Genomic DNA, 20,938 nt, shown 5'->3' on the forward strand with positions numbered 1-20,938 from the left:
ATTGGAGGGCTACAGAACCATAAATATCGACATGGAAATTTCTGACTTGAATTCCAGTTTATTGTCCACTGACTTTTTTCTGCTTCACGCAAAACTCTATCACTCCAAAATACTTTTCTTCAAGAAAGATCATTAAAAATTACCAAACAAAAAAGATCTCTGGGCTTACATTTATGTATTTACATCAATAGGAATATTGCTATTTGAAAAAGCTTCCTGCAATGAAACTAACATTACTGTGCACTGAGACCATCCTGGCATCTTTATTTGCCAGTGGGTTACAGCACAGCTGACCCAACTGCTAATTAATCACAGAATCACAGAATTGTAGGGGATGGAAGGGACCTCCAGAGATCATCGAGTCCAACCCCCCTGCCAAAGCAGGTTCCCTACAGCAGGTCGCACAGGTCGGCATCCAGGCAGGTCTGGAACATCTCCAGAGAAGGAGACTCCACCACCTCCCTGGGCAGCCTGTTCCAGTGCTCCGTCACCTCACTGTAAAGAAGTTCTTGCGCATGTTTGTGCGGAACTTCCTATGCTGCAGTTTCCAGCCGTTTCCCCTTGTCCTGTCTCCACTCACCACTGAAAACAGTCCGGCCTCGCCATTCTGCCCCCCACACCTTAGATATTTATAGACCTGGATCAGGTCCCCTCTCAGTCTCCTTTTCTCAAGGCTGAACAGACCCAGTTCACTCATTAGCAGCATTTGTTGATGGCAAACAGACCATCTTAAAAACATGTTCAAACCAGTAATAGTATTGTTTTCCTAGAATGAATGTAACAGTGATCTTCCACTTACGTTTACTCTGATAAGTGACTTGCACACAAATCTGACCACGAGAACTTTTCTAAATCTCATTGTTTATTTCAATCCCAAGCTCCTCAACAATTACTCACCGTCTCAGCACCATCAGACCCCTGCAGTCTTACTACATGGGATGCAATTTAGTGGCACAAGTGTGAGAGGGAGGGACTGCCCACAAATTCACTTCTTTGCAACTTTTTGTGAACTAATTGTGTTGTCACCACTGACCAGCGCTGAGCTGTGGTTACAGGAGGAGGCACGCATGTACTCTGCCCACATAGCCCTGCATGCCTGCACCCATTTCATCAAGCTCCTGCCAGGCCGGGTTGATGTTTGATCCCAGAACCTTGCTACTGCCATGGCACAGCCAGAGACAGACTGTAGGTATGAATCAAAGCCTCAAACCTGCAGAAACTGTTCGTGTTGTTACAGTCATAAGCAGAGGAAGGAAAAAGAAAAGAAAAAAAAAAAGCCAAAGGAATGTCTGGCAAGTGAAAGTTACTGCTTTTTTGAAAGTGGACACACCTTAAGACATGTTCGGTACAAAAGGGAAATATTAACTAATGATGAGGGTACACTTAGATAAAGAAATCACTGTAAGGTGGTGGGTTGAGTTTGCAGAGCACTACCTCCACCGACTCGCTGTTATCCGTTTATTGCTCTCCCATCCAGTCCCTCCACTGCACTAAGTGCAGCTTCCAGTGCAAAAAATGATTGTGGCAGCAACAAACGGGGCATTAATTGATAACCCAGCTGGATGAGACCTCACATATATGCCCTTTATGGGGACTAATTCTCTTGCAGCTATAGTTGAAGTGCATCCACCTCTACCCAAGGCAAGGCATAAGAGAAGGACTTTTGTCATTATAACCTACCTCCCATTACTGCATCTCTTGTGATGAGCTCCAAAAGGAACTCTCTGCACTTCATGCACACCACCTCTGCATACAAGTTTATTCTTTGGTATGATAAGTCCTTGTTTTGCTTTGCAAAAGATATTGTCATACTTACGACATACATAGACTGAGGTTGAATGAACATCTACTTGTCTAAAACCAACCAGCAGAAAACTGCAAGGAAAACATAATTAAGTGAATTCCATAAACTATTCCATCAATGTAGTTTAGAAAACTGAAGCAGTTGTTTTATTTCCTTTTCTTTGGCCTTGCATGTCTGACCAAGTTGTGCATTGAAAAATGCAATAAACCATAGAATCGCAGAACCATTAAAGTTGGAAAAGATCACTGGTATCAGGTATTCCACTGTCAGCCCATTACTGCTGTGCCCACTAAGCCACCTTTCACAGAAACTCATAGAAGCTATAATTAAAACTGCAGTTAGTAACTGACAGCAAACATCAGTGCCATCTGAAATTCATCCTAAAACATCACATAACACTATTTCTTTTCCAACGTGAGGGTACCCAGTAAGAGCAGGCTATGAGTTCAGGGTAAAGCATTACAGTTACTTTTAATCATTAAAGCTTTCAACTCTTTGCGGCACAGCGTCTATCAAGGAGCACACTTAAAATGTCAAAGGACAATTGTGAACCCTATCATTGATATTAAAGTTTAGATTTTAACCATACGAAGGAATGGTTGCTTTGAAAACAAACGCACTGGTAGGTCATAGGTTCACACATCGTGCCTTCCTTCATTTCTCTCTCCTTTATTTATTTTTTTTATTGCTCTCATTTTATTATTTAAAAATGCTGATAGGTTAGAAAAGAGTCAGATCAAGTCAATCTGTCCGGCTAATATTTAACCTCAAATTAAAACCTCCCAGATAAAAAGGGAGTGTAGGGCAGGCTTCACAGCTACGGCCCCCGTCCAGAAACATCAGTATCACTAGGGTCTAAGAGCATGCAACACCCTCCTTCCTTATCGTGAGCTAGTTGGTTGTTCTGTTTGGTTTTTTTTCCTCCTCAGAGGTGGCCTGATAAAAAGAGCCATCTCAACCAAACGGTCTTCCTGTTAATTTCTCATTGATAAGCTATAGACAATTTACACCTTTGCTGCTCTGATCTGTTCAGAGCAACTGTAGTAAATCAGAATTCTCTACCAGAGAATAACCCAGCTGGTGCTATGTCAAACTTCGTAGCTCCAGAAATTAAAAAATTTGTCATTTGGGACTACGTTGTTTTTGCAGGACTGTTTTTAGTATGTGCTAGCATTGGAGTCTTTTTTGCAATTAAGGAGAGAAAAAAGAAAACTTCGCAGGAGTTTTTGGTGGGTGGTAAGCAGATGTCATGTGGACCAATAGCCTTCTCCCTCACGTCCAGCTTCATGTCAGCAGTGACAGTTCTGGGGACACCCTCCGAAGTTTATCGCTACGGAGCATCCTTTGTTCTGTTCTTCCTTTCATACACATTTGTCATCATTTTAACTTCTGAGATTTTTCTACCTGTATTTTACAGATCTGACATTACAAGCACTTACGAGGTAAGTAAAAATTTTTTTAAACAGCGCGTTATTTCATTATAAGACTGCATGATGTATATGGATATTTCTGGAGAAATGCCTGCATACTGAAGACTTTCTGTAATATTTTACAGAACAAATGTATTTATGCAGGAATTATTTTTAAAATCGGGTTCTGTTATACAAAGTAGTCACTTATGTATATTGCATAAAGTAGAGACACAAATTAAAAGCCAGAGGTCTTGTTAAGGATAAATAGCACAGACAGCATAAGGAGTTTACACACCAGCACAAAACCATCACAGCTAGAAAGTATTTGAAAAGTATCCTAAATACTTTTGAACTGTTTCATTCTGGTGAGCTTCCCAACATTTGGGATAGCCATCTAGTATTTAATCAACCGCTGCAGATTTTGTTGCACCAACTTGTGGAAAGTTTTGGTTGAGCAAAGATTGGGTGAGCAAAGCCGTGCTACTTCCCAAGGAGCTTTCTGATAATGGAAAGGCTGCTCATGTTGTCTACACTGAAACCCAAGGAGAGGCTTCAGTCAGAGAGCTTTGCCTGGCTGTTTGGAAAAGTTTCAGTCAAAAGCAAGAAAAAAATAACAGTGGCCATCTATTCCCACCACCAGGACTAACTACATTTTCTAGCTGGTTTTAATGCAAGGTCAGAGAAGGAGTTTCTTATCTGAACCACTGGAGGTGTCATCGTAGACACAGCCCTTCCAAGCGTGCTGGAAAGATGACTCTGCTGAGTTCATGAATTATTTTTAGAAACAAGTTAAATAACATAAATTAGCTACTTATTTGCACAGCAATCTGCGGGGCTTATTATGCAAGAGGCAAGAAGTTAATGTTAACAAAATTAGTAAGAGTTTGTTTCTGAAAAACTGCCTAGAGACTGGCAAAGGCAACGGACCTGTATGGAGCCCGATGTCTGCTGGGGTGAACACACAGCCAGTGGCCCCGGGGAGATCCAGTCCTCCCCCAGCTACTCTGGGATTAGCAATGAAGGGAGATTTTAGGTAGTGACTTGGGCTTAAGACCTGTGTTTTTGGGGAAATCTGTAAGAACTTGGGTAGGAGATCTGTCATAATTTGTGGAATCTGGGTAGTAGTATTGGATGAATCAAGGAGCTGTTAGTAACTTGAGGGAACAGGTTGCCCAGGGAGGTGGTAGATGCCACATCCCTGGAGACATCCAAGGTCAGGCTGGACAGGGCTCTGCGCAATCCTGATGGAGCTGGAGGTGTTCCTGTTCATGGCAGAGGAGTTGGACTAGGTGGCCTTTAAGGGTTCCTTCCAACTCCACCAATTCTACGATTCCAACCTGACTTGCCTCTACCCACTGACCATGTGCAGATCCAGCTTTGAACAAGGCAAATGAGAAAGCCAGCTTAGCTGAGGGGCTGTGAAAGCCTTTAGATTGCTGCTTGTCCATCTGCTCCTCCACTGCTTTTGTCCTGTTATAACAGGAGATGACCTTGTTTCTTTTCTTCATAGCCTGTGGGCTCTTCTGATTATATTCCCAACACAAAACAAATATTGCATGCTGTGACCCAACATATAATTTCAACTACGTTCTGCTGAGAAGATTTCTTAAATACAATTATCTCTACGTGTAGCAGTAATTATGCTCTCCTGTTCATTACTCACCACATTAGTGTCAGTTGCCAGTTGTTTTACTTGCACAGCAAGCTTTTACTTGGGGAGAACAAAAGGTTAATAGCTGTGTCACAGATGCTACGCGTGCAATTTACTGAAATTCCTCTTTCCTAGTATTTGGAGTTAAGATTTAACAAGAATGTCCGTCTTGCTGCAACACTGATCTACATCCTGCAGACGGTAAGAAGATACTGCCTCTTTCTTTGTGATCATTTCAGTCTATGTATTTATTTTGAATAAAGTGTCAGACTGAACTTTTTTTTCTTCTTACAACAAAATTCTTTAATTAGGTTGGAATGCGAATGTTAAAAAGATAGAACAGTTGCATTCCTACTTTCTAGTTTCTACCTACGATGAAAAAATGCATTCCCGTTGCCTTTGACACTTGGATGTTGTGTTAAATTTGTACCTTGAATACCATGTTCAGTCTTGGGTCCCTAACTGTAAGACAGCCACTGAGGCCCTGGATTATGTCCAGAGAATCCAGTAATGGATTTGTGAAGGGTATGGAATGAAAGTCTTATGTCAGTTAGTTAAGTCAGGGCCTGAGGGAACTGGGACTGCTCAGGAGGAGGCTCAGGGATGACTCTATCACTCTCTACAACTACTTGAAGGGAGGTTGCATTGAGGTGGGTGTCAGCCTCTTCTCCCAGGTAATAGCAATAAGACAAGAGGGAATGGCATCAAGTTTCATCAGGGGAGGTTCAGGTCGGATATTAGGAGAGACTTCTCAGAAAGAGTGGTGAGAATTGGAACAGGTTGCCCAGGAGGCGGTGGAATCACTATCCCTGGAGGTGTTCAAGAACTGTGGAGATGTGGTACCGAAATGCTTGGTTTAGTGAGCACGATATGGAGATGTAGGTGGTTGGACTACACAGTCTTAGTGGTCTTTTCCAACCTTAACAATTCTATGATTCTTTCAAAGAGAAGGAATTACATCTTTCTTGAGAAACTAGATGAGTAGTGCTTGGAGCATGTGTTGCTTATTTATTTACCCACTTCTGACACTTGGGTAAGGCTATCCCACTGTTAAGCTACTGCATACAGCACATCCTGGGAGATGCCCAGATTGTTCTAGCCTCATGGTGGCATCAGTGGGGATGACCTGAAGTGAAGTTTCTTCCCAGTTTCTCCTTAGCAATGTTGTCCAGTTGGCCCTCTCAGGCAGCAGTAGCAGCAAGGCCAGCAAGCTCCAGCCCCAAAAGAGTTGCTTGCAACAACAGGGCAGAAATCACTGCTTAGAGCTGAGAGACTCCACAACTATATTCTGCTCTGCATTACTACAAAACACAGCCTAGTCAGTCCACAGCCCTGCATGTATAGATAAACAAAACAGCGTTCCTGGATCTTGAACAGAGACACTGAGCTTTACTGGCTTTACTTACATTTTAGAAGCTTCCCAAAGCACTGTTCCAGGTAGACATCACATAGCTTTTTTGCTCTTTGATTTAAGAGGGCACCAACTTTCTCAGAACACTAGTTAGGTATTCGATGAAAGCTTTTGGGATATTGCAAGACATTTATTTCTACTTGAAATCCATTTTTATTAATCCTAGAGCCTACAACAGTAGACAGCAATGTTCATTTGCTTTCAGGCTTTGTTTGTTCCTCACTCTGTCAGAACACCCTCATGCAACTGAAAGGACAAAGGGAAGTGTAATTTCCAAGATCTGATACAAGTCATTTCTGCATCACTGTGTTTTACTTGGACCTCCTCTTTCTACTTGATGAGGGTATTTTTGACATCCAGTTATCTTAACAATGAAAGAAAGTACAAAATATCTAGAGAGATAATTCCTTCCTGATGAAAGGACCATAAAAAAAAAAAAACTTTCCATTTTGCAGACTGAAGCAGAAGGCAATACAAGTTCATCTAAAGAAGCTTCTAGTTCTGATATTCTGCCATAAGCTCCATTCTGAAAGGAAGCATTATTACTGAGAAGTCATGTACATGTCTTTTTTTTTTTTCCATGAACGTTTTCTCTTCCAGATTCTTTACACAGGAATAGTGGTTTATGCTCCATCACTGGCTCTCAACCAAGGTGAGTTTCCCTGCCCTTATGGCTACTCCAAATAACCACACCACAAGACAAGAATAACTCAAGCAAGGCAAACAGCTAAACAAGTCCTCTGAAAAGCAAATTCTTACAAGTTCTACAGCAAGGTTTTTGTGTGCACCTAGAAGGCTTTCTATTTCTCCTTTCCCAGGTCCCTCTCACACCAGTAAATCAGCAGTTTAGGGTTTGCTGTTCTGTTGTTTTGCACTCAGTAAAAACCCAAAGAAGTTAGTGATGAGCAATTTCTCAACATCCTGACAAAGTCCACAGTACAAGTTGATGATCCAAGACTGTATTCTGTACTTTGGTTCCTCCCCTCCCTGCCTCCTGAGCACCAATATCACTGTTACTATCGTACGCATAAAGCTGATATTCTTCTTTCCCAAAGTGTTTGCAGTGGCACAGCTGTCCAATGAAATGCAGAATAGTAATGCATCTTTCCAACCATTAAAGCAACTGAAACCAGATTTATTTAGGGATGACACCAAGGTAAGTCTGTGTAGGTGCCGAGGGATTTTTTTTCTGGCAAGGGTGCCATTTTTCAGGCAAGATGAAAGTCAAGCTCCTCATATTAAGGGTTAATTTTCATGATCCTACTTAATTTTTAACACCATGTCAAAACCTGAACGCCCATGCAGGTTCCAACAGAGATAAGCCCATTCCTTGTAGCTGGATGCAGGGCTACTTTTCACACACTGCCTTAACTGATCTTAACAGACAAACAACATCCATCGTGATGGATGGGATTAGCAAACGTACTACTGCAGAGCAGAGAGAATCACTAGGTCCTAATCCTTGGCAGATCTGACTTAATTAAGGCAGAGATTGGGATGTTCCTTGCACTGTTCATCAGTCAAGCTGAATCTGGTTTGGAAAAGTGGAAAATCCACTTTTCACACTCTGAACTTCCTTCCTTCCTCTGGAGCTCAGCTCTGTAAAGAGACAGCTATGAGCAGAAGTTAGTGTTCATTAGCAGGCCATATTAACCTTGCTAGTATGAAAACCTTTACAAATTGATTTGCCCTTGCAAGCAGTGCATGCCGAGAGAGATTTTAAAATAAAGTTATAGACTGAGAAGAGAAGGAAGCATTGCTTATAAAACAAAGTGTTTCCTACGTGTAATTATTCTTAACTATTACTTCTGTACCTGAAAACAGTGAAACCCAAACTGGAAAAAACAGTGAAGTAGTATTAAGAAACCTGAACAATCTGGCAAAGCTCCCAGCAAACAGAAAATGTTAAAATCAGTAACTATGTCCTTCTTTCCAGGGCTAAAGGATCACAGCTTTTCTCTTACCATCCGGAAAACCTACCCCCACTTCGCTAACTATCTGGTTTTCTTTGTTTCCACAGTCACTGGGTTTGATCTCTGGGGCTCTGTAATTGCAACAGGAATTGTCTGCACTTTCTATTGCACTATGGTACGTAACAGGCATTGACTGAACAACTTCAACGCAGATTTATTTTTTTTTTTTAATTCACCCACCCTTTTTACACAAGCTGTAACAGAAGTGAAATATCTAAACACAGCCTGAGTGTTTAAAGTAGTAGAACATAAGAGATAAATTTCTTTCAGAGCCTTTAGTCAATTCAGAGGGAAAAAATTCTCAATTCTCAAATACTCTATTTGAAGGTTTAAGTCAGCCTGAAGCAGAGATCAGATAAGGGGACTATAACCTTTCATTGCCATACTAAATCATTTGAGAAGATTCCCCTTATCTTCTTATAGACAGAAAAACACTGTAATGAAAAACACACCTCTGACATAACTGCAGATCAATGCTGAGTGAGAAAATCCAGGAAAGCTGGCTCACAGATCATAGAGAGTGCTTTGCTTCTGGGTGGAAGCAACGTGAGCCTTCAGATAATAACAAAGATGAACACTGCAGTGGAAGCGGAGAGCACTTCAGCTTAGGACACATCTAGCATTCATTATCGTTACCTAATTATCACTTACTTTTTCAGTGTTTCAGCCACTGCTGGAAACACTGCTTATGCTGCTCTGGCATTGATTTGATGAAATATGAAAGTAGCTATGGAAGAAAGCTCATTTGCAAACTTTCCAAGGACCATTCTGCATTGTTAGCGATGTCAGTATAATTGGGGATCACTTTGAGAAATATACAGTGCGCTATGGGAAGTACAAACGTAGGCCATGTTGTAATCTCTAATATTGTTCAACAACAGAGAGATATTCTTTAGATGAATATTAAGAAAGTAGGAAAAAAAACCCATGTAACTTGACATCAGATCTTCTCATATGGCTGTGGACGAGCCATTGAGCTTGTCTGCAAGATCACAATCTTTGAAAGTGTGGATATAAAGGAGATTTGAGAAAAGACCTGATCTGCTGGATGCTATACATACAGCCATAAAATACGATCTTAAAATAAGTGCTACTTCCACCTCCTGTTGTCTTTGTGAGCTTTCATTGTCTTTCTTGTCATTCAATTTGTTTGTTTTAGGGAGGATTAAAAGCTGTTGTCTGGGCAGATGCATTTCAAATGGTGATCATGGTGGTTGGCTTCATGACTGTTTTGATTCGAGGAACAATTCTGAATGGTGGGTCAACCAGGATCTGGGAAGATGCCTATGAAGGATCACGACTGAACATATTCGAGTAAGAAATTAATGGCACAAACCTTTTCTTCTTGTACACTTAGCATTTAGAAACCATCCTCAGACTAAGCCCAAAATACACTACCATAGTACAATGAGATACTGCCAGTGAACTACCTTAGAGAAGCCTGGTCTTTATTTCTTTGGTTTCTTTGCAGTCAACCTCCAAGGAGAGAAGTACTCTGCCTTCCATTTCCTGCTTTGAAGAAACCCAAGTCCTAATACTCTTTGCCATTTTTTCTTTGTTTAACTGCAAATGTACTCAATTTTCCTTCAAATTGCACATATCTTTCATTTTCAGTTCATAGAACAAGCACTTCATTTTAAGTACACTCACCACAGCAGTTAGCAATGAGGAAACGAAGCACCAAGATAGCAAACTGATGATCTTTAGTTATTTGTGGTGTTGACTAGAATTCAACAATCAAGCCAAGTCACTGGCAGTAACTAGCAGCAAGGTCAAATATTATCTGTCATCCATATTAAGATTAGCAGAACTGCAGAAGAGCCAGATGTAAGATGGAAAGGCGTACTTGCAGTGGTTAGAGTTGCTGAGTTATGACATTTCACTGTTATTAAAAAAAAAAAATAAAAAATGATAGCACTGCAGCTGAAGCAATACCTTGCAAAAGAAATAATACACCAAAATGATGTAAGTAAGAGCTTTGAGAATTTTTAATATTTACTGTGTGGGTTTGTTTCTTGCTAAGAATTGGGTTTCAAGCAACACGGCTTTGAGTCAATTGGTATAACGTGACAGATCTGAAATTTGAGCACAAACCATGTGATTTATTTCTACTTATTTTTCTACATGACTTATGTTTATCCTGACTTGACAGAAGCGTTCCCATGTAAAGTTAAAACAAATAACCCCAAACCTAAGCCAAAACATGTCAACGAGGCATTTTGATTCAGAGGATAGAACTGAATATATTCTTGAAAATTCACCAACCTACTCTTAAATGAAACTGTGTCTTAAAAAGGGAACTGAACTGCTTATCTTTCTCTTTCGTAGCTTTGATGTGGATCCTTTAAGACGACACACCTTCTGGACAATTGTTATTGGGGGAACATTTACGTGGCTAGGACTCTATGGAGTTAATCAGTCCACAATACAGAGATGCATTTCTTGCAAAACAGAGAAGCATGCAAAGATGTAAGTTACCTGTCCTTAGCCTATTCTAGCAATGCAATATACTGACATGGAATTATGCCAACAGTTTGTCAGTTGCATTAAATAAATATTGGGATGTTATTGGGTGGCTGTTAACCAATTTTGTCCTGACAGTCTTATTCCCTCTGACCTTAAGGGACCTAAATATTTGAAGAAAGAAAAACACACAGAATCACAGAATGGCCAGGGTTGGAAGGGACCTCAAGAATCATGAATCTCCAACCTCCTGCCACATGCAGGGCCACCAACCTCCACATTTAATACCAGCCCAGGCTGCCCAGGGCCTCTTCCAACCTGGCCTTGAACACCGCCAAGGATGGGGCATCAACAACCTCTCTGGGCAGCTGTTCCAGCACCTCACCACTCTCTCTGTAAAGAATTTCCTCCTGACATCCAATCTAAATCTTCCCTCCCTCAACTTAAAACCATTTCCCCTTGGCTAGCTAACTCTTGCACAGCTTGTTAACCTGCAGTCAGGTTGCCAAATCAATCTTCAAAAGCAGTCTGGATAAGATGCCTGCACAGAAGCAGTACTATCTCCAGCTTTCTACAAAAAAACATTATTTCTGGAATTTGGTATATATTTCACTGAAAGTTGTTATTCCATTAATGGAGTACACTATAGTGCAGGGCATCATCTAAATGATATGTGATCACAAATATTTATTAAAATCATAAAACATTAAAAAAATAGGACAATTGTAGAATCAATTATGAAACTTTACAATATAGACACAGGTCTCCAGACTGCTAACTTCCTGAAGTTCAGCGTGAGTGTGTGCATAGTTAGATACACATTCTAGTGAACAACCCAACTTCTTCTAATACTAACTGCTTGCACAGTTAGCAAAAGAAAGAAATAAGATTTTTCTTCTCCAAATTTTTTTTTTTTTTTTGCTGGCTGCAATCACACTCATTTTCCTTAAGGCTATGATAGATTATAGGAATTTCCTTTATTCAAATTTAGTTTCAAATTTTAGTTTCCAAACTTTGTTTGGAAGTCATGACAACAAGAATATCACTAGTAAAATGTCTAGAAAGACCTCTGAGTGGCAGCAGCATAGCTCTGCCTTAGCCAGAGAACTTGTGGGAGGTGATGTAGGCTGTATAAAATCTGGCAGCTCACTGGGACTGAAGGATTACTGAATCACACACAACCTTCCCAGTGGGTGCTGCCACCCACATCTATTTTACTGACATGAAACCACAACTCTGCATGGCAGCAATGCATGGATTCTGTCGTGGTTGCAAACTAATACTTAGGCAAAGCACTACATCTCCTTGAGTGGAGAACAGCAGTAACTCCTGACGAACAAAACCCTGCCCTTGTAGGCAAGAGGAAGGACCCCACCAGCTCTTCTTGCAGTCTATTCTGCACATAGCAGTTACTGGTTTTACATCATTCCCTTCAGCTGTACAAAGTGTAACCTTTATCCTTGCCCTATAGCATAAGGAGGCTGTATTTTTCACTGTTATTATTTTTGAATACGTGTGACATATTCTGAGGATGGGGAGATGTTTAAGAGATTATGCAGCTAGGTTTGGTCAAAGAATCTCTCAAAAAGAAATCAGGAATAATTAAATATAGAAAAACTATTACAAATTATCTTGTGTTAATCGGAATTCCCCCTTTCGCTACAGGGCACTTTACCTGAATTTACTGGGACTTTGGATAATCCTGGTGTGTGCAGTATTCTGCGGTATGGTGATGTACGCTCATTACAAGAACTGTGATCCTTGGACTGCTGACTTCATTTCAGCTCCTGATCAGGTACAGATGCAGATTATTACTTGGAGGTGCATTGGGCCGAGACATTGCATGAATAAAGTCCATTTAAGTCCTGTGGGATGCTTTATCCTTGCAGCTCTGCAGGCAACGAGGTGACTGCTGAATCAGGCTGGCACACACCTATTTTTACACTCCTGCAGTACAAATCTGATTGTTGTTTTGCTAAACGAAATCTGCTTTTCTCAAAATCTAATATGCCTTGTTGGCTGGAAAATAAAAACTCAGCAGTGTGACCAAAAGCAGGTACTTCTCTCTTACTCAGGAAAATCCTAACTCATTTCTTGTGTTTTTCCTCCTTTGTCTTCTACCCCAGCTCATGCCATATTTTGTTATGGACATTTTTTCTTCGATGCCAGGAATCCCAGGACTATTTGTTGCCTGTGCATTCAGCGGAACATTAAGGTCTGTGAATCTGAAATAACATTTTAACTGCATGCCACTGATTTCTTAAGGGCCCAGAACAAGGCTAAAAACAAGAAATCCTAATGAATACACAGCTTTTTTTCCTTAGCACATTCTAGAAAAAGCAATAGTACTTTGCCAAGTTGTTGGAACTAAAATCTAGTTCCATGTCTCCAATATCTTTTCATCTGCAATAAGTTATAGAATAAAAATAATGTATTGGTAAAATTACATCCTTATCTTTGTAGAAACACGAGTGATCAGCTAGCTGAAATAACTTCATAGCTCTTCACATTGAAGGCGCGTTTATTTTACCTGACTGCCATATCATATCATAGGTAGGAACAGAGAGTTTTCTACCAAGCCTGTCCTTACAGTTAGCATAAGAAGAGAGATGTCTATCTGGAGAAGTTTGAGTCACTCAGGGATTTGCATGCGACTGCAGTTTGTACTTTCCACAGGCCAAGCATCAATACTTCATGGCACATTAGAGAGAAGATTCAAATTCACAGCGACATGCATGAATGCCATAGAGTCAAACTCTGATATTCTGTTTCAAAATACTTCATGTGTTGAAAATACTACAGGAAGAGAGTTACCAAAACAGGAAAAAAAACCATGCATACAACCAACTGCCTGCTCCTAGCCAGACAGTTACACAGCAAAGGGCACTGAATGCCAACTAGTGCAAATAATGCAATTGAAGCTACATTTCCTGCGTGCTGCCACAACAAGGCCACAGAGACAAACTCATCTAGTTACAAGAATCAAAAACCATTTCCATTTCATGTTTTTCATTTATGAGGGAACACATAACATTAGACTGCAAATCTATGGATTTTCCCCTCCAGTGGATGAGAACAACTATTATTTAGGATATAACATAATCACTAAGTTTTAAGATCTCTGTAGTTGAATAAACAGAATAGTCAGTTGGGATGAGTTTCCATCTCATTGCATGAAGCAGGATCCCAAGCAATCACAGGAAGGACAGAACCCTCACCAGCATCTGCAGTATACATAGTCAGATTCAAGAGAACTGCTTACAGTTTAGGAGTGAATTAGTCTCTGCAGAAACCTATGCCAAACCTAAAATGTTATTATTTAACCCTTGCTAACATAAGAAAATTATCCCCCTTGCTACTTAAATTCCCATATCCACAGTGACACTCTTTGCATTCCTAATGTATTATGAAATTCACAGTTCTTGAACAGTATTTAACAATGAACAATAGGCAGCATTTCTCTATAAAAACAGCTTACTTTCAGCTTAGTTTGCTTTGTATTTACTTAGCATTCTTTTTTTTCCTCTTCTACAGCACGGTGGCAGCTAGCATCAATGCTTTAGCAACTGTTACCTTTGAAGACTTGGTCAGGAAATGTTTCCCAGGCCTGTCTGAGAAAACTAGCACATGGACCAGCAAAGGCTTGTGTAAGTAGCCAAAGTAGAATCCATTTGTTTAAAGGCAAAGTTGTCTGCCCCTCTCAACGACTATTAGTACAAAAAAAGAATAGGGCAGGATTTTATACACTCTGGAAAGGAACTTCACTGCCTTAGGCGATACTTGCTCTATAGAGAAAGGTAGACTTCAGAGGCAGTTCTCTACAGAACTACTACTCTACAGAGCTGCTCCATCCCCACAAAAGATGACCTCCTCCTGACTCCTCTCTTAACCTTAGAATAAGCCAACAGAGATGAAGCTTTTAACTTAGCACCTCAGCTAAGTAACTAGAATTAAGCTGAATTAGCTCACTTCTACTAACCATTTTAACTGTGCCAGTGTGATCTACTAACATTCAAACAATCAGATCATTGAGCTGTGGTATTGCCTTGGCAATGTGAACTCAGGAATTTCACCATTAAGCATATACAGTATCTATAGAATTGTGCTCTTGTCCTCCAAGTACAATTGCTATAATACTTGCAGAAATCTGCATATTATTTCAAGTAGGACACAATGAAACTGTATTCCAAATTCAGTCTGAGAGCAGTTGTGTGCGTGAAGGGCAACAGCTGCTTCAGGCACTGCTTCAAATATGCACTTCTGCTTCCAAAACCCCCCCAGCAGCATAACTGCTTTTCGAGGATGACCATCTTCAGTACAATTAAGTGCACTCGATATATGGTACAGAAACAAATCAACGCTGGCAGCAAAAACAACCGCCCAAAAGCTTTTTGAGAAGGTGCATGCATTCTTCTGTTTTGAAGGTACTGGGAATACTTTGGAAACTGAAATGTATCAATGTAGTTATTGCTACATTGGTTTACAGTAATATTACTAAATATTATTGCTTTACAGCAGCACAATATGACATTTCTGTTTAAACTTAGAGAATCATAAAAAAAAAAAAGCTTGTTCAGTTTTTCAGCAGACAATAAAGATGCAGCAAACAAAACCAGGACAACTTGTCAAAACCAAGTCCAAAGCGGTTTGCAGTTGTATGATACATTTTACAAGTACTGCAGTATTGCCTTAACTCTTCTACAAGTATTTTAATATTATCATAACCCTTCACTGACATTTATTAAGATCAAAACCAGCCCTTCCCTCTGTCTCTGTCATCACCTCCAACATTTTCAGTTCCAGCTTTGCCACTTACTACCTAGCCTTTCTACTCATGCCCAAGACAGACCATGTTTTACATCCAATAACCAAGGTGTGCTAGCTCGTTAGATAAGTTTTGTTGATGAATGCTATGACAGAGTTACCCACCACAAGGTTAAAACTAGCATTAAATGAAGAAAGCCTTTGTTTGCATCATTGTTCATTTCATTCATGAGATCACTTAAAAAACATTATTCAAAGACAACAGGAACTGAAGCACTTGAGACTTTTAAATTAATATCAGTGCTAAATTCAACTTCATAAGAACAAAAAACCCCAAAGACTTCACACAAAAAAGCACTGAGTGCTTCACGCATCAAAACCCAAACTGCAAATTCCTTCAAGCTGGTCCTTTCTGACACTAGCTCAATTAGAAACTGTTTGTCTTATTTATTAGCTGGCACTGACAATCTGATTTTTTCCAGGTGTATTATACGGTGTTTTGTGCACATCCATGGCTGGAGCAGCATCACTGATGGGAGGAATTGTGCAGGTATCTAGCACTTCAAAAAGGCAATGATACAAACATGGATAGACTGAAATGCAATGAACTGAACCGATAACACTGGGGGACTGTTAGCCAACCTGAACAACTCCTGAGGACCATCTCATATTAATTCCTCATGTGCTAAGAGAACTCAGTCAAAAAAAAAACCAAAACCAATCATAAAAAAGAAATCGCTTTCACTACTTACTGCTGGGAAGTGACACTGATTGCAGTCCTTTCACTCCTTTCACTGTGTGCTGAAATTACTGTTTGTCCTTTCTCCACTACTGAAAGTCAGACCGGAATCAGCATTGCTCAGGCTCCCCTAGTCGCTGTGTTGGCTCACATCTCTTCTCTGCATCCACAGGCTGCCCTCTCCATTCATGGAATATTTGGAGGGCCCATGCTGGGATTATTTACTCTGGGAATAATCTTTCCTTGTGTTAACTGGAAGGTAAGAAACAAAAGATCCTTATTATAAAAGAGACAACCTCTTGGAGTTGTTCAGTTAAAACCCCACCTTCAAATTGTTTTAGGGTCCAAACTGGCTGTCAGAGGTGGCGGAGCCCAAGAACTGTTCAGAAAGCCTTTTTTTCGGTCTGAATTTATCTCTACCCAACTGTGGGATAATTAGTGATTAGATCAATATTGGAAGTTTTTAATTTGTTTCTCTTTTAGATTTCAATTTCTTGTCTTTCAAAAAAGGATAAAACATTAACATAACATGCTTCCCTTGCCATCTCCTCAATTCATACCCACTCTAGGGAGCACAGAACAAGCTCAATTGCTCAACTTTGCTGACTTGGGTAAAGCATAACCCAAGCTTACCTCACTCTGCCCCATCGCCTTTGTTCAGCAGTATAACTTTTAATTCTGTGATTTCAGTTTCAAACTGGCTGTGGCTCTTGTTAGAGAACAGTGCTTCACCTCAGCCAAGAAAGAACCCAGCTGACCATAACGTTAGCAGAAATGCGCTTCCCCCACACCACCTCTGAGCATATCTTGCTCTCCCTGACCAGGGTGCAATCGGCGGCTTCCTCACTGGAATCACCTTGGCTGCCTGGGTTGGCATTGGCTCCTTCATCTATCCTGCACAGCCCGTAAAGACCATTCCCTTGGAGCTGTCGACTCTCAACTGCACACTGGCAAACAGCACTGCCCTGCCGACCACAGCAGCTCCCATCATGGCTACCAACAGGTATTTCCCTACCGCTGTGACTTCAGTCTAGCTCAGGCATCCCCGTTAGCAGCAGCCATCATGAGCTGCTTTCTCTCTCTCTCGTGTCACATCTCCTCAGGCCTCTGCTGGCAGACACCTGGTACTCCCTGTCCTACCTCTACTTCAGTACCATCGGCTGCCTGGGCTGCATCATCTCAGGGCTGCTCATCAGCTTTGTAACAGGTTGGTGTTCAGTAAGAACAAAGCACTTTTTTGCACGAGCAGCTCAGCTGCTGAAGAGCTGCTCACAAGGCCCGGGCTGAGGGGAGCATGGGTTGTGGTCTCACATCTCACAGCCATCTTTCTGCAGCCATACCTACTGCTGACTGCTCTCCCCTCCTTCCAGGGCCTACCAAAGGAGAGGACATCCGCCCAGTGCTAATTAAGCCAGTCTGCAACTTGTTTTGCTTCTGGTCGGACAGGCTCAAGACACTGATGTGGTGTGGTGTGCGGCACGACAGCCAGGACGTGAGTAGGATCCAGCCACAACCTGCTAACACAGTTATGCCAGGGCGTCCCAACCAGCAATAGGTTACCCATTTCCCCCTGCAGCCTGTCTCAGACCTCCCTCTAGGCAGTCAGGCCCTTCACAGCCAGCATGCAGTTTGCTCATCTGCTGCCAGGGACTGGTGTCTGTGGAGCCCTTCTGTTGCCCTCCCAGACTCCAAAGATGGCGGATCTGTGCTGAGCGGCGATTCCTCACAGCTGCAGCAGAACAAAAGACTCCTCCACAGGTGTCCCGAGGCCTCGCCTTTTGTTAAACATGAGATCCCATTTTCTTAATGGCTTGCAGAGGCACTGCTCCTTCTTAGCAAAGTCTGCAGGATTGAGAGGGGTGAGATAAAGCTAATTGCATGTTTTCAGCTGCTTTAGAGTCGTCGGCAAGCACCTTTACATCGTTAAAATAAACTTTAGCCTGCAAGGTTCTCAGCGATAAGGCAGAAGCTATCCCTCCCCACCTAACTTGCCACAGAGGTTTCACTCTTCATGCGATCATAGAATGGCCTGGGTTGAAAAGGACCACAATGCTCATCCAGTTTCAACCCTCCTGCTACGCGCAGGGTCTCCAACCAGCAGACCAGGCTGCCCAGAGCCACATCCAGCCTTACCTTGAATGTCTCCAGCAATGGGGCATCCACAGCCTCCTTAGACAACCTGCTCCACTGTGTCACCACCCTCTGTGTGAAAAACTTCTTCCTAATATCTGACCTAAACCTCCCGAGTCTCAGTTTAAAACCACTCCCCCCTGATGGTTCAATTCGGGCAGCACCTGTGGCTCTAGATTTACTTCAGCTGTCTGACTTGGCTTTAGGTGTTTAGCAGGGACTTTCTGAAGAAAAATGATGCCCATATTAATAAAGGCAGTGAAAAGAAACAACTGTCCCTTGCATGTGCTAGAAATACAGAACAGTGAGATTAATGAAGTAGTTGCAGCATGAAACCACTGAGGCAAGAGTAGGCTGGACAAAAAAGAAAATCCACTAAAACGTAAAAAGAATATGCTTGTGAAACACCGAATTTTAGTAACTAGAGACTCACAAAGAACATAATTAAAGACTTGTGCATCAACAGAGGAGTTGTGAGAAGTTGTTGTTGCTGCTTTTATTAAAGACTTTCCATGCAGGAATGAGAAAATCAATGACTGTGGAGCGGTGACACACTAAACAGAGCATTTTTGTAAGTCTGGCAGTCATTGCTGTAGCGAAGCAATTCCTCAGATTTATAGGACAGTGTGTCAAAATTTCACTCTTTAAGCAGTTACAAAAGCAGTGTGTGCCCTTTGAAACTACTGGGGTATTTTCTTTCCATTTTTCAGGAAGGTTTTGAAAAAAATCTGCCCGAAGTTATCGCAGATACAGCTGGAACAGCAGACACCCTCAAGAACAATGTCAGCAAAGAAAACACGAGCCAGTTGCCTGGTTACAATCCTGAGGAAAAATCCTATACAAATATGAGCAAAGAATCTCGTCTCTAGAAGCTGAGGAATGGGATGTTCAATCAAACTTTACTCCATCGTCAGAAATGAAGAGCTCTTTGTATCACATTTACCACCTTCTAGATGACCAAGAAAGAACTGCTCTCTATAGCAATAAAGGCAGGATTTTTATTTATGAATTTCATGACAGAACTGGGAAATTGTAACACAATGTTCTTTGTGGAAGCTCTGCTATTTCAGAAGAAATGTTTCATGAATCTTGTCATGGAAACTACTAGGAAGTAGCTGCAATACGTCTATACATCATTCTCTGTTCAGTAACTAGTCACTGAATGGTAAAGTGCAAAGGTGAACTTGAGATAAAACAAGACTTCAGATAAGCTTCCGAGGTCTCTCACTAAGGTGAGACTGTGAACTGCCCTCTGATGGAGGTCATGCTCTCTCCACTGCAGACAGAGGGAGGCCAAGGGAGAGGAGGAGGTCTGTGCCCATTCTTAGGCATCACAGAAAGCCTCTGCACAGAAACACTGTATAGACCAGACTGGTCTTCTATTGACTGAGTTTGTTGTGCTTGCTTCCTCTGTGGAAATAAGAAGTCTTTGTAATGTCTTATTCCAAGCAATAGGAGAGGGTAACAAATTTTTCAAAAATTCAGGATAGTTCTTTATCCATAATTAGTCTTTGAAAGACATCCTTTTAGCTTGAAAAGATTATCTTCAGCCTTTTTGTTTGGTTGAATGTTTGTATATCTTTTTGTTTGTTTTTGTTTTTAAGCTGCAAAATCCATTTACTAGCTGTAAGCAATAAATAAAGTGTCATTTTATAATGCCTCCTAATTGAAAATCCATGAGAATTTTGAATAAAGCACATCGTGAGGTGAAATAATTTCCGTGCTAGAATGTTTTGGAAGAATTTACCCAAATGTGCTAAGGGCTCTGTAACAGTGAAATGCATTTTCCTCTATATCCTGCCTGTTAGTCGGACTCAACAGATCACCTCTTCCCACGATAAACTCTTGGATGTAGTTTTTGAATTAAATGAAACAGACTGATTGAAAATATTATGGATCCAGCCAGCACTTTGTCCCAGATCTTGCTTCTGCTAATCAGTGACCCTGTCTTTATGATGTAGATTTAGGTCAAAGTGGACCTCCAAGTTACTTCCCCCATCTGTGTTCATGCCCAACCTCTGGGAACAGTCCCTGATTACTCAATTAGAAGACAAAATAACAGTCTGTAAGTGACATGGTCTTGCCTGTGGGAGACACTTTGTCAACAGACTGAGAGTTAAGTCAATATTTGCGTTAATCCCTTTTACACCACTTTTATAATCTCGTAAAAGCTTACAGCTAAATCTAGCTGGCAGCCTATCGTCTCATGTGACAGCTTTCTTGTTTGTGCATCCAACCTTGATATGGTTAGCAAGGCAGGAATGGAAACTTAGAAAACACAGGCATTTGTATTTCATTTTGGCTCTCAACATAACCAGTCAACAATTCAGGAGTGAAATTGGACCAAAACACCAGCATCAAACTACATAGATAGATGGTGAATGAGAAAACCCCAAAACTTCTCTACCAGTAATGGGATGGTATCTTAAAAAGAGACATCTGACTGTGAAAACTATTCAATATTTCTTGAAGTATCCACTCACTGCAGTATTCTTACATTCTACATGCCAGAGGCTGTCCAGTTTGTGGTTCTCTTCACACCCTTAAGAACAGTTTACCATTATATTTGCTACTGACTTACTATCTTCTGA

The 20,938-nt window shown here is 41.1% G+C and overlaps 1 protein-coding gene across 1 annotated transcript; it reads left to right on the top strand.

The window, feature by feature from the left end:
* The first annotated feature begins 2,625 nt into the window (after window positions 1–2,625).
* SLC5A12 (solute carrier family 5 member 12) lies at window positions 2,626–20,207 on the top strand. The gene is made up of 15 exons (XM_048948260.1): window positions 2,626–3,246; window positions 5,003–5,068; window positions 6,879–6,930; window positions 8,299–8,366; window positions 9,411–9,565; window positions 10,580–10,720; window positions 12,380–12,509; window positions 12,841–12,929; window positions 14,249–14,361; window positions 15,961–16,028; window positions 16,390–16,476; window positions 17,042–17,220; window positions 17,321–17,424; window positions 17,588–17,709; window positions 19,058–20,207. The coding sequence occupies exons 1-15, from the start codon at window positions 2,890–2,892 to the stop codon at window positions 19,214–19,216; spliced, it is 1,890 nt and encodes a 629-aa protein (XP_048804217.1). The 5' UTR covers window positions 2,626–2,889; the 3' UTR covers window positions 19,217–20,207.
* Window positions 20,208–20,938: the final 731 nt, after the last annotated feature.

The sequence above is a fragment of the Lagopus muta genome, chromosome 6 (assembly GCF_023343835.1).
Source record: "Lagopus muta isolate bLagMut1 chromosome 6, bLagMut1 primary, whole genome shotgun sequence".
Lineage (NCBI taxonomy): Eukaryota > Metazoa > Chordata > Aves > Galliformes > Phasianidae > Lagopus > Lagopus muta.